Genomic DNA, 16,213 nt, shown 5'->3' with positions numbered 1-16,213 from the left:
AAATGGTGCAACAGGTCTACAGTGCAATAAAATTAATTATGTTCCTTACTATATTATTATAGTCCTTATATATCCATGATATGTCATAAGGGTGGCGACATAAATAAAATAGATACATGCAATTAAAAAACTAAATACTACATAAATACTGTATATTACTAACAACAGGTATGTATTGAGCATTCATGTTAATTGTATACCTAAATTTACTTGGATCAAAATCTTAGTTTTGAGGATGAACGAGGTATTCCCCAGCCAATCCAAACACTTACTGGTTTTCAAAATATTGGACTTCTTCCATAAGAGGTTTAAAGACGGGATTAAGGCAAGATTATGGATAGAAAACCAGTGACGTCAGCAGTGCATTCGCTAATAAAGAATCTCATCACATTGCCCTGACGTCATCAATTTGCACTCACAGCCACGAGGGGGCGTAATTTCACCTCAATAATTAGTCGTATATGTGACGTCACCTGTCTGGTTATTTTTAAATACCATATATGGCAAATTTTACTTTTAATCCTTACATGAGATAGAATCAAAACACAACACCAATGCATGTTTATCAATTTTACTTAAAATTGTCCAAATTACAAAATAATAACATAAGCTCTACGTCTTCTACAAAAGAACATAAGACTGTAATAAGCATCAGATATTGATTTTTTTTTTGTTTTTGCTTTTGATCTAACCTTTTTCGGACATGCACACTGTTGAGATATAAAAATATAAATATAAATACATCCCATTAATATTGAATGAATCTATGACTAAGATGTGATCATCATAAAATAATTAAAATGCAGTTGAGTATGATAAGGCATTAAGATGTATATCACAAGAGCCGTACACATTTCTAGAGGTATTCTTTTTCTTTTACTGTAAATGGAAGAAAAATCTAAAAATGAATGTTTTTAGTACATTTTCGCAACAGGAAGGAAGAATATATTTTAAAATGAAAATTAAAAAAAAACAAAAATTCAAGGTATTCACACAAAAAGCACTCGGGTACAAAACCAGGAATTGTTTACAGCATCAACTTCCTGTGGAGCTCGACTTTAAAGCCCTTTCTCAGCAACACAAGTCCCCGTGTTAAAAAGATGATTTGAAATGATCACGTTAGGTGTTCTATATTACTAAAATCTAAACGTATACGTTTCAGTCACTTAGACTGAGAAAAGAACAACAAAAGAAAAACTACTATGGCAATGACGGTTACAATCAAATGAATGGCCGACAAACTTTTTTTTTTTTTTCCCCATGAAAATCAGCACATATTATTGTTGTACAGCTAGTGAAACCACTTAAAAGTTCATTTTGACAAGCTGCGTTATCTTATTTTCATGCAAAAGGTAGATTTTTTTCTTCTTCCTGGTGCAAGTGTTAAAAGTTATTTTCTTGGCCGAACCCAGAGAGGAAGACTTTTCGAGCAAGAAACCTCAACAATGACATTATAAGGTGCTTGTCACTTTGTACCTTTTCTACCAAGAAGTACCCCCTGCAATACTTGCGTCCTGATCTTAGAAGATGACTAAACTAGTGAACAAAACAAAAAAAAATAATACAATTTTAACATGCTAAGAGAACCTATGACAGATTCCCTTCTAATTTTTTTGTTTGTTTACTTTTTCCCCCAAGTTGTCATTCTTGAACACAAGCACTAAATAGTCATAGTCAGTGAGCTGCGAAAAAGAGGTAAGATTAGCGCTGGTGTGAATATGGGAGGGGGGGGTCGGAGGTTGTGTGAGGGCACAGGACAGTGGAGTAAATAGAGTAGACACGATTAAGACACAGCTGTTAGCACGTTTGAGTACCGTAAATGGTCCAATAGTCTTCGTTCGGTTAACCACAGCAAATAATCACCCGTGTCGCAGCACCGGGCCATAAAACGTCGGTATTAACAATTGTGGCTGTAGGTAACCTCCTCATGTAATTTCTTTCTTTAGGACGGGGGACATTTTGATATTATTTGCTCTGCTAAAACCAATTAACTGTGATATTTAACCTTCCTCTTGTGTTAGCTTTCTGGTATCATCTCTTATGTTACCGGGTGGGTTTTGACCCATGTATTAAATCAGCTATAAAATACACTAAAAACAATAAGTTACCATCAAATTTGCTTCTCGTGTCTTGGTTACCTTCTTAGGCTTCCTCATCCATGAAAATGTTGGTTTTAATACTTTTGGTGTGGGCATGTAGGCCTTTTTTGTCACTATACCCCTCCATTTCAATTTCCAAAAATGGTTAAAAGGAACCTCAAAAGAATCATATTCATAAATTGAAGGTTCTTTTGTTACCTGGCTATTACTGAGGGATATAGAACATATCTCTTAAATCAATTAGTTTGATTTATTTTCTCATTTTAGTATTAATCAGTAAAGAAACATGTATGGTGTTGGAGTGAATTTTGACCCATATATATTAATGTCAAGAAAAGGTAGAAAAAGTTGTTGTTTTCAGCAACAGAACTTTAGTATAAAGTGAAATGAAAAAGCAGAACAGGTCCAGATCTTGGTTCACTGTACTTCTTGCCATTCTTTCCATGATCCAAATTGTAAATGTGAAATCAGCCAATCAAATGAGTGAATTCACCTCACATGTAAACTGGACATTGTTTTTCTGCTGGTATACTGGAAAAGCGGTGAAAATGAGAATCCCCTGAAGCTTCCATGATGAGAAGAGGAGCTGGTTGTCATTGTGTTGGCTAATTGTACACTTATGATTTCAGTTTTGCCTCAAAATATTGCTTTATAGTCATATTATTATTACCGTGTCGAAACCGACCCTAACAATACAGTGGTCATAATTTCAACCAGACCATTTTAAAATGTAGTAAAAATAATTTTTTTGGTTTTATTTTGTTGAAATAGAGTTTCTTGACAAAGTCAAAAAGCCTTGATGCAATAAACAAATGTTATGTGATTCTTTTTATGCATTAAAATGTAAAACACAAGAGGAGGGTTAAATAAAACAGACAGCATAAGTGTATGCTGTAGTTGGAAAAACAGATCGTTATTAGTCTATTAGTGTTATTGTTCAAAAATGATCCCGCAAGCTGTACTTTGCACACCCTTGATTTACGGTACTCGAGATTATTAGGATGACATATCCGTGACTTTTTTTCAGATGTTCCCAATGGACAGATCAGCATCTACACATCACTTCTCTTACCTTGCCCTCTCTCATTTTAAAGGACTGAGGTTATTGCTGCAGCTGGCTATCGCTAACTCTGCGACTGCGGCGCCGCAATGCTAGAGCAGTCCGTGACCAGCAGGTCCACCACCGTGCCGCCGGTCACGTACACAGTGGGCGCTGTCACCATGTTGCTGAGTGAGCTGCTGGCGGCGATGTTAGAGGTGGCGGAGCTCTGGGCATCCTGACTGGCACTGTGGGTACCCATGTGGCCCTGGAGCTGGGTAGGCGTCTTGCAGTGGATGCCACATAAGTGGCAGACGAGGACGCCGCCGGTGGTCGTGCCACCGAAACCCCCTGGGCTGTCCTTCCACTCTTGACCGTGGTGCTTCTGGGCGTGCACGCGGAGGTACGTGAGCGTGGTGAAGCCTGAAGACAGAAAGTGAGGGATTTTGTGCCCACAACGGTTGGGATGTCTTCTGTGCTGGACTTACTGCGGTTGCACAGGTGACAGATGTGGTGCTGGGACTGGTTGTGCACCCTCATGTGGTCGGTGATGTAAGCAGCCGACAGGAGCTTGCCACAGATGTGACACGGGACCTTCTCCTCATGGCGAATCATATGGGCACGCAAACGATCCTTTGTGGCAAAACTGGACTCGCAAGTCTAAGACAGACAACAAAAAAAACATCTTTTGTTCTTGAAACTTATGATTACTTAACTATGGAATGGATTGAGTAAGACCCTCAAACAATGCACAACGATGAGCCAATTCAAGAAACAATACAAGCAGTTGATGTTTGCTAAATACAAGGATGAAGAGTCTTGAACCAGTCATGATGTGCTATATATATATCACTATATTGACACTTACTATGGTACCCATTATGTCATTGGATGCTCATATCACAAAAATGGACAAAAATATTTTTTTAAAATTAAATTAAATTATATTAGGAAAGCAGGAAGTGAACAAATGTAACAGTTACTGATTGTAAAAGTACCATATATATATATATATATATATATATACGTATATATATATATATATATAGTAACTGTCAATATAGTGATAGAGTGATAGAGTACCATATATATACGTATATATATATATATATATATAGTAACTGTCAATATAGTGATATATATGGTACTTTTACAATCAGTAACTGTTACATTTGTTCACTTCCTGCTTTCCTAATATAATTTAATAAAAAAAAATATTTAATTTTTGTCCATTTTTGTGATATGACCATCCAATGACATAATGGGTACCATAGTAAGTGTCAATATAGTGATATACAATCAGTAACTGTTACATTTGCTCACTTCCTGCTTTCCTAAGTTTTTTTTAAATGTTTTTTTCTTTTTTTTAATTTTATTTTTGTCACGTACTTCGGTACGTGACAAAATTGTACGGTCATTGTACGGTCACATCACCTCGTAGTTCGGTATGTGACAAAAATAAAATTAAGGAAAAAAAGAAAAAAAAACATTAAAAAAAAGAAAAACAAAAAAACACTTAAACTACATTAGGAAAGCAGGAAGTGAACAAATGTAACAGTTACTGATTGTAAAAGTACCATATATATATACCACTATATTGACAGTTACTATAGTACCCATTATGTCATTGGATGCTCATATCACCTCGTACTTCAGTAAAAAAATAATAATGATAAAAATAACAAAAAAACTTATGAACGCATAAGGGTATACTATATTAGGAAAGCAGCTAGTGAACAAATGTAACAGTTACTGATTGTAAAAGTACCAGATGGAGGGGTAGGATTTAATAAGCTTTGCTTCTTCCTACTCCTTTTGGACATGTGGAACTGTGAACTGATTATGTGATGCATTCAATTGTAATCTGATGCATGTTCAAATGAAATAAAACCATTACCATTACCATTACTTATTGTGCTGCACTTTCCGCACCACAAGGCACAGTCTCAATCACGTGGTCTACTTCTTGACATGTAATGTGCACCGTCGATTTTTGATAAAATTAAAAGTGCAGAAAATACGCTCTATGAATAAAACTAGAAATGTTATCAGACCACCACAATGTAACCCACCCAACATCATTTACATTAACAGTGTTAGATCTAGAGTGGTATTTGCTTGTAATGTAATTTGCAGCTGCTCTATATGAGACCGCAAGTCAATACAAGGGGTTGAAAAATCATTGAAGATCATGAAGAGTAAATGGAGGCCACAAACATGGACTTACTGGGCATTTAAAGGGACGCTCTGAGGAGTGCACCTGCCGCACATGACTGTTGAGATGGTCTGGCCTGGGGGGGAAACAGAAAGGTGAGAATAGGAAGGGCTTCTTGTGCTACATTCATTTAAAACAGGGCTTTTCAATGGGTGGCACTCCACAATCACCCACAATAGAAAAGTGTTGGTGGCTCGCCTCCTCACAGAAACACTCATTGTTCTGGCGTAGTTTCTTGTAGTAACTAAAACACTTTTGCCTTTGACAAACATTAAGTTAGCATAGGAGGTTTGAAAGGAGTGTTTTCTTTTTGGTTGTTGCTTAAACTGCTGCACATCTCCAGAAGACTTGCAGCAACTCAGACTTGGAAAATCTCAGATTTAAAGGTTGAGAAAATGAATTAATAAATTATCTATCCTGTTAGTCCCACCCTCGGCCATCTCTGTGTGGAGTTTGCATGTTCTCCCCGTGCATGCGTGGGTTTTCTCCGGGTACTCCGGTTTCCTCCCACATTCCAAAAACATGCTAGGTTAATTGGAGACTCCAAATTGTCCATAGGTATGAATGTGAGTGTGAATGGTTGTTTGTCTATATGTGCCCTGTGATTGGCTGGCCACCAGTCCAGGGTGTACCCCGCCTCTCGCCTGAAGAAGACAGCTGGGATGGGCTCCAGCACCCTCCGCGACCCTCGTGAGGATAAGCGGTAGAAAATGAATGAATGAATAATTGTATGGTCAGGCTGCACAGTGGTCGAGTGGTTAGTGCGAAAATTAATGAATGAATGGCCAGTTAGTGTAAAAAAATATTGAAAGACAAGTCATACTGTCGGTATTATTCTGTTCACTAGGAGCCAGTCATGTTACATTGAATGAGACATTTGTTTACATTACATTACAATTACTTGCAGCCATTGATCCTTGCAATTCGACATGACAGATTGGAAAAAAAAATCTCCTCCCATTCCATGTGGAAGTGGTTTTGGCTTCTTTGTCGTTCTTCCCCACTCGGTGTCAAACCTAGTTTTAGGTTCAGAATAAATAAGTTGGAGGCTAAGTAGTTAGCTCGGTAAGTGACCTCTGCTAGATCAGTGGCCAGTCTCCAATGTCATGTCTCATTTCATTACTGATGTCTTGTCGCCTGAATATTAATTGTCTTTTTTTTTAGTAATAATAAGCCATGTGGTGGAGGAAACGTCTACAAAGCAATTAATAATGTTAAAACTGTTATAGAAGGTCATGAACAGGTTTTCTGTGCTCCAACTATAAATATTGAATCCTACTTCATGGAAACCTATTGCGGTCAGGGCTACAACCAATTAACTGTGATAAATGAGGGACAACTAAATTATTCATTATTTTCTATTGCTTATCCTCACGAGGGTCACAGGGGTGCTGGAGCCTATCCCAGCTGTCTTCGGGTCGGTAGGCGGGGTACACCCTGGACTGGTCACCAATCACAGGGCACATATAGACAAACAACCATTCACACTCACATTCATACCTATGGACAATTTGGAGTCACCAATTAACCTAGCATGTTTTTGGAATGTGGGAGGAAACCGGAGTACCCGGAGAAAACCCACGCATGCACGGGGAGAACACGCAAACTCCACACAGAGATGGCCGAGGGTGGGATTGAACTCTGGTCTCCTAGCTGTGTGGCCTGCGTGTTAACCACTCAACCGCCGTGCAGCCTGGTCATAGACTGCTGTTTATTTCTTTTCTTGAATGAGACTTTTCATTCATTCATTTTGTACTGCTTATCCTCATGAGGGTCTCGGGGAATGCTGGAGCCTATCCCAGCTGTCTTCAGGCGAGAGGCGGGGTACACCCTGGACTGGTGGCCAGCCAATCACAGGGCACATACAGACAAACAACCATTCACACTCACATTCATACCTATGGACAATTTGGAGTGGCCAATTAACCTAGCATGTTTTTGGAATGTGGGAGGAAACCGGAGTACCCGGAGAAAACCCATGCATGCACGGGGAGAACATGCAAACTCCACACAGAGATGGCCGAGGGTGGAATTGAACACGGCAACTAAATCATAATTATTTTATAATGTTTGCTCCTCTCAGATTGGCTGACGGATGCTGACATAAGCGGTTGTGCATGTCACAAAATTCTAAACCAAAACTAACCGATCAATTTTTTTTTTTTTTTATTTGTCGGCAATTTTCCCAGCATCCATTCAGTAAACAAATGATCTCCTGACCTTGAGAAAGCTTTGCTGCAGTGAGGGCAGATGTAGGGCTTCTCCACGCCGCCCTGATGGGAACGCACGTGATGACTCATTCGGTCCTTCCTTTTGAAGCGCTGCTGGCAGATAGGACACGAGAAGGGCTTCTCGTCCGAGTGGGACAGGCGGTGGCGGTTGAGGTGGTAAACGTCACGGAAGGCTTTGCCGCACGTCTCGCACGCGTGGTTCTTCCTCACCGGCGTGGGGTTCTGATTGGCAGGCCGCTAAGAGGAAAAAGCAGGAAAGGCATATTTGAAGGATTAAAATTAGTATTCAGTACCTTTTGTGGAGCTCATGCATAGAAATATAATAGGGGTGTTCCAATCAGGGTTTTATGCTGCCGATCCCGATAACCCATGAGTGAAATCAGCTGAACATTAACAAAATGCTGGTATCCATCCACATTTTGGATTTCACAATGCGTGTATTTCTAGTCTTCTCACATTATTAACTAAAAACCTGAATGAAAAGCAGGTTTGCTGGGCCCGTCCAGCCACAGAAGGCCGCTTGCAGATGCAGTCGACTCCCTCTTCTGCATCACAAAATGCCTGCATTCGCCCGTCAGCTTGGCACCACTGTTGAAATCAATTTGCACAACGGTCCCCAGCTGAACCGGGGAAGTGCCGAGAGTGGCGTACACCCACCTCAAAGTCAGACATGGTTGCAGAGGCCACTTGCGTCACATGTTATCTGTAAGCCTGATGCTTCACCCGCACACAACCAAAGTTCCTCCTGCACTAAAGTTGGTAGCTATCGTCTGCTGAGGCCGTACTCGTCCCTACTGGGCATGGTTGTTCTGAATGCTGCAGCGTTAGCGGAGCTGATCGGCGTTTATCGGCAGATACCGATCGGAGCACCCCTAATATATACAGTAAACCTTGGATATATCGGACTCGGATATATCGGAAATTCGCTCACAACGGACAGATAAAAAAGAACCAATTTTTCTGTAATGCATTTCCAATAAAAATTCATTGCATATATCGGATTTTTTTATAACGGATTTCGCCTATTTCGTACAAAATCTCCAGTCCCGTTCCAATGCATTTCCATTAAATTTCCCTCGCATATATCGGATGGCCGCATCGTGGCGCTCCGATTCGCCGAATCGTGACAGGCCGCTATACGACGTCATTTGCAGCGTTTGCAGCGTTGCCTGTGCGTCCAGGTACATTGGAAACATAGTCAAGGAAGTGCCTTTTTATAACGGATAAAATCCGATTTACGCATATACCGGATATAAATCCGATATATGCGTAAAACGGACATTTTCCGGTATACGCATATAACGGATTTCGCTTATATCGGACAAAACCAATGGGAACAATTGAATCCGATATATCCGAGGTTTACTGTAATAATATTAGCAGATGGTCGTTTGTTACTGAATATTTGGTATGAATGTTAGATGACTTTTTGTTTTGCAGAGAACATGCAGGGGAGCATGGTGGGGGCTTCTGGCATGTTTCTCAAACTTTAACATAAGGGATGGATTTGGAACGTTCCCTCATTGCTGGTTTTTTAGTAAAATTGAACACACAGGAGGGTTGTAGGCAACACAAAGTAAACCATCCCCGTGGCCAGGCAGCTTTAAGAAACAACATGCTTGAAGGTTTTGGGGTTGACAACAGCCATCCGCACAAGGCCCTAACCCACCTGTACTGTCGCCCCTGTAGCCATGACGACAGCAGCAGGAGGCGGAGCATGGAGGTTTACACTAGCCATTACGTTCGGTATGGCCACCCCTTCACCATCCTGACTACCCAGATGAAGCGGCTGCTGGGCCCCCGCCAGCACGACGGGAGGGGCGAGAGGGGGAGGAGCAGAGAGGTGCAGCAGGGTGAGGGGCACAGTAGTCCTCTCCACCCTCCCTCCGACACCCACCGCCATCACCGACGGGACCACCGCTAGCACCTGGCCAGCAACGCCCTCCTTCTCCCCCTCCGCCTGCTCTCTGGCCCTGTTCTTCATGCGTACCCCGGTGTGGACCGACTGGTGCCGCCGCAGGTTGTAGTTGTTCTTGAACTGCTTGTTGCAAATGGCACAGACGTGGGGCACGCGGGCTGGCCGGGACACGGGCTTCACTGGAAAACAACAACAACAACAACAACATAATATGAACACCTCTTAATATATGTATCTCAGAAAAGTACACCTTTCACCAAGCATGTTAGTATATATCTTCTCAAAGAGCAATACTATAAAAAGTAAACTTTAGAGTAGTCAGTGTATATATTTTTTTCATATTTGTGGATTTCTTGTCAAAACTCATTCGGTCCAAGTAATAATTTTACAATATATGATACAGCATACCTGTACATTATACATACCACCGCTAACTGCTTTAGAGAGAGATGAGTCAGTTCCAAAGGTCTGATTCACATACCAAACAGGACTGTTTATGTACCACAGCAAATGTACAAAATGAAGCATCTTGGGAAAAACAATGAATGCAAAAAGGTTTCTCAACACAGGAAGTATACATAAATACGTGCCAAGTTACGTAGGCTAAAATATGAGGCTACATATGATGATAAATTAAGAGCCATTCCCATCACTAATGTGCGTTTTGTCACTTCCAACACTTCCAATTCATAATGCCGCCTACAGAGAACATACTAACTCCTTATTTCTAAAATCACAAATACTTCAACTTGCTGATATAGTTCATCTTCAAACAGCTAAAAATAACCAATTAGCTAAAAATGTCATCCAATACTTCTCTACAAAAGAGGAGAAATATGATCTCAGGGAAGAAGTACATTTGAAACACTTACGTTAAAAAGCCATAGCATTTCAGTATGTGGAATCAAACTATGGAATGGATTGAGTAAGACCCTCAAACAATGCACAACGATGAGCCAATTCAAGAAACAATACAAGCAGTTGATGTTTGCTAAATACAAGGATGAAGAGTCTTGAACCAGTCATGATGTGCTATATATATATCACTATATTGACACTTACTATGGTACCCATTATGTCATTGGATGGTCATATCACCTCGTACTTCGGTACGGGACAAAAAAAATTAAAAAAAATACTAGGAAAGCAGGAAGTGAACAAATGTAACAGTTACTGATTGTAAAAGTACCAGATGGAGGGGTAGGATTTAATAAGCTTTGCTTCTTCCTACTCCTTTTGGACATGTGGAACTGAGAACTGATTATGTGATGCATTCAATTGTAATCTGATGCATGTTCAAATGAAATAAACCATTACCATATACTGCTTGGCATATATTGGATATGTTTTTTGCATCTTTATAAAAATAAGAAGAATTTGTTTAGTAAATTGCAAAGCCTATGAATAAGTCTGCATTAGCGGAAGTCATTATGACTGTGCAGGTGTACCTAATGAAGTGGCTGCTGGGTGTGCATCAGATCCCCGGGCCTCCCCGGGCAGGGGTTCCTCGCTGAGGGCAGTGGTGTCCACGGTGGAGGGAGGCTGATCTATGTGCTCAGTGGGTGGGGTTTGGGGAGAGCTTGTGTGCACTGACATGAGCTCCGATTGGAGGCTCCCCTCCGCTTGGTTTTGGGTGGGAGTACTCTGCAGAGACAAGCAGACACATGCAGGCCATCATCACCAAAACTAGTCACAGACTCAGTCAACATTGTTTGTAAGATGATGTAAATATGTGGACTTAAAAAAAAAAAAAGATTCTCACCAAGCCTACCTGGAAGAGGAAATTGCTCCAAGCAGCATCCATTTTGAGAGGGAGGCTATAAAGTCAGCTAGCTTCTGGTTGAGAACAACAGCCTTCGCATACCTTGGATGGCCCCCTCCAAAAAAAAAAAGCTTGACACACCCGATGCTAAAAACAAAAAATGGCGGGATTGTTTAAAAAATAATAAAATGACGTGTCAAGCTGCTGATGTCACGGAGGTGGCATGATGTAAGCCAAATGGGCGCAGCAGTGAACGAAAGTCGGCCGCACAAACCCCACACAGGCCGGTACCTTTACCTCCAATGGCTCTGCTTTAACTTCTAGCTTGGATTAATGCAACAATAACCTGCTTACTCTCGAGATAAACGCTACAAAAAAATCACGACACAAGTGAAGTAAAAGTCATTTCCCCCCCACTGGAGAGCAAATATGGGTTATAAAACACGTCATGCTTTGTTTTTAATGAGTCAATCTATGTTTCCGAGTTCCTCCGATTAGGCCACTCGGTTGTTTGTCGAAGCCTCGTTGTCGGAGTCAAGCCCCGACCCGGGCAAGCGGCGCTCTCGCCGGGCCGCGGCCCGTCGCTCCACCTCGGCCGCTGAGCTGCGAGGATGTCATCTTTCTTTTTTTATCGCCCGCTACTCCCTCCGCCCTCCCTGTCTCTTTCTTCCTTTTCTTTTTTAATTCCTCGTTCTTCTCCCCCTCCTCTCCTTTTTCTCGCACCGCTATGTCCCACTTGCTTTTAAAGGGATAGGGCTTCCTCTTCGGAGCAACCCCCTCTCACTTCCGTCTCCCGCGGCCTGAGTCCTGGCCTCCTCCTCCCCCCGTCCTTCCTTCCTGTCCAGGCGTGTCGGCCGACGAAAAATACACTCAGGGGTTGTTTTTCTCCTCCATGCCAGCTGGATCGGATCGTGGCTCGGCACCCCCCTGCGTCGCAGAACCTGCACCGGAACCAGCGCCGCGACTTTTCATCAACGACCGAGCCGCGGACGACGAGCCTTAAAGGGCGGTGCACATCGAGCCTCCCCGTCTGCCTGCAATAATGATGTCAGAGTCGGATATAGCACATTGAGCACACACAATGGAGGAGGAATGCACTTATTTGCATAACTTCTATATCATCTATAACCGTGGGACATACATTTTATATTCATCTACAGTACACAACTAGTGAAATAATGATTATGCACAGTCATGTATTTGTTTGTATAAGCTTCTACTCCCCAACAGCTGCACACAAAAGAATGAAAACGTACCAAAACATGCACACCCACTGTGTTGCCTGCCTGCACTATTATTTTTCTGACAGGTACAACACATGAGGCAGATAGACTTGAAATTTCTCACACAACAACAGCTGTGCTTCAATTCACCTACTTTCACTATTTCGCTACCACTATTCATCAATAACAATATTTTTTTCAATAATAAATCGATATGAACAGATATCCGGTACGGCTGTGTCAGTAAATATCGATAATGCTGATCTCGACATTGGTATCAATATTGATTCATTGGTATCAATATTGATAATTGGAGAAATAATAATAAGAGATTGATAATTAGGTTTCAGTAGGTTTTCTGTTCAGCGGTTTTATTCAAAATGCAAACTGGCTGTGTCTCTGCTGTCTGTCACAGCTGTCCGTCACATGACTCAGCAGCAACAGGCAACCAAACAAAGTGTAACACAAAAACTTTCATTGTGCTAATAAAGTATTTTATAGTTATTTATAAACTCTGTCCAAATTCTTTCCTGCATTTTAACTGTTTAATAATCTAAAAGGCAAATCACAAATGTATTCAGATTAAAACTGATTCAGATAGATGATGCAGCTACCATCACTTTATATAGACCACATTATGGAATGTATATATGATCAAATAAGCTAAATAAGATAAAAAATAACATAAGCTAACAACTGCTGTTCCGTTTCTTTACACGAATGAGAGTTTCAATTGTGTAAATGTGGATTTAAGTTAAATAAGTCGTTCAATTATTGATTTGATTCCACTCGAGTCCGTGAATCAAAATTATACGTTTAATATCGCAACAAACAAATGGTTAAACACACTTGGTGTTCATTTCGCCCATGCTACAATGAGGACAAACAAGGCGTTGTTCCGAAGTCACAAGTTAACGGACAGCACCTGAAGGCAGCATGACTCAACTAACGTTCGCTCGCGAGACAAAATTCAAACTTTCCACTTTGGCCACACCCCCTGAGACAAACTATAAGTACGACTACCGCCTTTTTGTCCCTTTCAGTTCAACCTTCTTCAACTGACTGCTCGACGTCGACGAGAAGGACAATAACTTGCAAAAATGGTGAGTGGAAAAAAACTTCTAATGTTAAAACGCCGTGTCTACATTAACATATAAGTGCGTATCGTCCTTAAAAAGGCATTACCTATTGTTCGACATTACTAAAACACAAATACATGCTAACTTATAAATATCCAATGTGTTTTCACTTGTCGAAATAATCCACGTCGTGTTTTTTTATTCCAAACTTTGTATATTCTTATTTTTGCTTGAGCCCGCGCATCCACCATAACTGCGTAGTTTGACATGGCGAAAAAAACCCCAACAATGTCTTCTTTGTTTTAAATGCACCTTTACCGACTTAATAACTTGTTACGTGTGTTAAGCCGTACCGTTACCGCGCGGTGAAGCCGGAAGTTAATCCCCACCCCCACCCAAGCAGGGCCTCAAGCGGAAAGCGCCATCAGATAACCGCATCTCCCTGAACGTAGCACAATAGTGGTTCAGTAATTATGTAACAACTGTATTAAATCTTATTTCTTAACTCCGTTTTGTGTCCCTCCCGCCCTTCTTCCCCCCAACCGCATTCTCTTCCAGCGTGAGTGTATTTCCATGCACGTTGGCCAGGCTGGCGCCCAGATGGGCAATGCATGCTGGGAGTTGTATTGTCTGGAGCATGGCATCCAGCCTGACGGTCAGATGCCTAGTGACAAAACCATTGGAGGCGGAGACGACTCCTTTAACACCTTCTTCAGTGAGACTGGAGCTGGCAAGCACGTTCCCAGGGCAGTCTTTGTGGATTTGGAGCCAACTGTCATCGGTAAAAAGACCAAAGTTAAATAATACGGTTAAGATTGTGAGCCACTAGAGCGGAAGAGGCCACAATTCAACATGGTAGAAGGCATGCCCTGAAATGTGTTTTTAATGTGGTCCTCAGATGAAATCCGCACCGGAACATACCGCCAGCTCTTCCACCCTGAGCAGCTGATCACCGGGAAGGAGGATGCAGCAAACAACTACGCACGTGGTCACTACACAGTCGGCAAGGAGCTCATTGACCTGGTTCTTGATAGAACCCGCAAACTGGTAAAAAATCTATTAGTCATCAAATTTCAAAATTCTGTCACATGATGTTAACATGTCAGTGTTTTTTTTTAAAGGCTGATCAGTGCACAGGCCTTCAAGGTTTCCTCATCTTCCATTCCTTTGGAGGCGGAACCGGTTCAGGTTTTACCTCTCTCCTCATGGAGCGCCTGTCAGTCGACTATGGCAAGAAGTCCAAACTGGAGTTTGCGGTTTACCCAGCCCCCCAGGTGTCTACTGCAGTAGTAGAACCTTATAACTCCATCCTGACCACTCACACCACCTTGGAACACTCGGACTGTGCATTCATGGTGGACAACGAAGCCATCTATGATATCTGCCGCAGAAACCTCGACATCGAGCGCCCAACTTACACCAACCTCAACAGGTTGATTGGTCAGATCGTGTCGTCCATCACCGCCTCCTTGCGATTCGATGGAGCCTTGAACGTGGATCTGACAGAGTTCCAGACTAATCTGGTGCCTTATCCACGTATCCACTTCCCCCTGGCCACCTACGCCCCAGTCATCTCCGCCGAGAAAGCCTATCACGAGCAGCTGTCCGTGGCGGACATCACCAATGCCTGCTTTGAGCCGGCCAATCAGATGGTGAAGTGTGACCCCCGTCACGGCAAATACATGGCGTGCTGTCTGCTGTACCGTGGCGATGTCGTGCCCAAGGACGTCAACTCTGCTATCAGCAACATCAAAACCAAGCGCTCCATCCAATTTGTTGACTGGTGCCCCACCGGCTTCAAAGTGGGCATCAACTACCAGCCCCCCACGGTTGTTCCAGGCGGGGACCTCGCTAAGGTGCAGAGGGCCGTGTGCATGCTGAGCAACACCACCGCCATCGCAGAAGCCTGGGCCAGACTAGACCACAAGTTTGACCTCATGTACGCAAAGAGAGCTTTCGTGCACTGGTACGTCGGAGAGGGGATGGAGGAGGGAGAGTTCTCCGAAGCCAGAGAAGACATGGCCGCCCTGGAGAAAGATTATGAAGAGGTGGGAGCCGACAGCCTTGGAGAGGAGGACGAAGGAGAAGAGTATTAGCGGCATTTGGAATGTACCAAAAGTTCAGCACATTCAAAAGCTTTCTTATTCGTATTTCTTTGTCTGTGTTGTCTCTGTCTCTTTTTGTTTGTGCAAACTGAATAAAAGTCCTGTCATTAAGTGTCTGAACTGCTCAATTTAGAAAAAAAATGGTTGTAAACAAGTCTTGGCATAACTTGACAAAGATTTTCAATTAGTCTAAATGGAAAGGACTTGCCATGGCGACCGTTGTCAGGGAGAAGTTGAACGTGAAGCAAAGAAAATGGTGACTTGGAATGGCCTCCTTTGCAAGGTTGCCCCCTGCTGGTCATTACGGAGAAAGCATAAAAATTAAATCCTTTGTAATGTAAAGTTTTTAAAATACACTGTACTCAATATGGCGTCTTGCTAGGGAGAATAACGAAGGTTAGAGTGGACCCCAAATATGCTAAACATAAAATTATATATTTTTTTGTAACGTTGCTGATCATTAGAAAATACATGTACTGCACTGTGGAAAGTACACTACATCAAATTAGATAAAGATAAACCAGCCACTACCCTATAAGTTT

At 42.0% G+C, this 16,213-nt stretch overlaps 2 protein-coding genes across 4 annotated transcripts; one reads left to right on the top strand and one right to left on the bottom strand.

Moving 5' to 3' along the window:
• Positions 1 to 569: 569 nt before the first annotated feature.
• mazb (MYC-associated zinc finger protein b (purine-binding transcription factor)) lies at positions 570 to 12,287 on the bottom strand. Of its 3 annotated transcripts, none has more exons than XM_058062511.1 (7): positions 11,265 to 12,287; positions 10,951 to 11,146; positions 9,575 to 9,681; positions 7,574 to 7,821; positions 5,366 to 5,429; positions 3,627 to 3,798; positions 570 to 3,561 (listed from the first exon to the last, which is right to left on the bottom strand). In XM_058062511.1, the coding sequence occupies exons 1-7, from the start codon at positions 11,304 to 11,306 to the stop codon at positions 3,224 to 3,226; spliced, it is 1,167 nt and encodes a 388-aa protein (XP_057918494.1). In that variant the 5' UTR covers positions 11,307 to 12,287; the 3' UTR covers positions 570 to 3,223. The 3 variants fall into 3 exon arrangements, with proteins under 3 accessions (XP_057918494.1, XP_057918495.1, XP_057918496.1); XM_058062512.1 differs by having other exon boundaries at positions 11,274 to 12,287; XM_058062513.1 differs by lacking the exons at positions 9,575 to 9,681; positions 10,951 to 11,146; positions 11,265 to 12,287 and adding an exon at positions 9,254 to 9,563.
• A 1,141-nt stretch (positions 12,288 to 13,428) lies between these two features.
• On the top strand, positions 13,429 to 15,782 carry LOC131109819 (tubulin alpha chain-like). Its single transcript, XM_058062193.1, has 4 exons — positions 13,429 to 13,590; positions 14,125 to 14,347; positions 14,465 to 14,613; positions 14,688 to 15,782. Exons 1-4 carry the CDS (start codon positions 13,588 to 13,590, stop codon positions 15,660 to 15,662), a joined length of 1,350 nt encoding a protein of 449 aa, XP_057918176.1. The 5' UTR covers positions 13,429 to 13,587; the 3' UTR covers positions 15,663 to 15,782.
• The last annotated feature ends 431 nt before the right edge of the window (positions 15,783 to 16,213 follow it).

Source organism: Doryrhamphus excisus, chromosome 22 (genome assembly GCF_030265055.1).
Source record: "Doryrhamphus excisus isolate RoL2022-K1 chromosome 22, RoL_Dexc_1.0, whole genome shotgun sequence".
In the NCBI taxonomy this organism is placed as follows: Eukaryota; Metazoa; Chordata; class Actinopteri; order Syngnathiformes; family Syngnathidae; genus Doryrhamphus; species Doryrhamphus excisus.
The sequence above is the reverse complement of the archived record's forward strand: the minus strand, read 5'-3'. Positions and strand labels throughout refer to the sequence as shown.

Coding starts and splice junctions, on each gene's coding strand:
- mazb (XM_058062511.1), bottom strand. CDS start 11,306: ATGGATGCTGCTTGGAGCAATTTCCTCTTCCAGGTAGGCTTG. Junction 7,822..9,574: donor ACCAGTCGGTCCACACCGGG/GTACGCATGAAG, acceptor TTTTCCTCTTAG/CGGCCTGCCAATCAGAACCC. Junction 3,799..5,365: donor AGCGTCCCTTTAAATGCCCA/GTAAGTCCATGT, acceptor TGTCTGTCTTAG/ACTTGCGAGTCCAGTTTTGC.
- LOC131109819 (XM_058062193.1), top strand. Junction 14,348..14,464: donor TTTGGAGCCAACTGTCATCG/GTAAAAAGACCA, acceptor TGTGGTCCTCAG/ATGAAATCCGCACCGGAACA. Junction 14,614..14,687: donor TTGATAGAACCCGCAAACTG/GTAAAAAATCTA, acceptor TTTTTTTTAAAG/GCTGATCAGTGCACAGGCCT.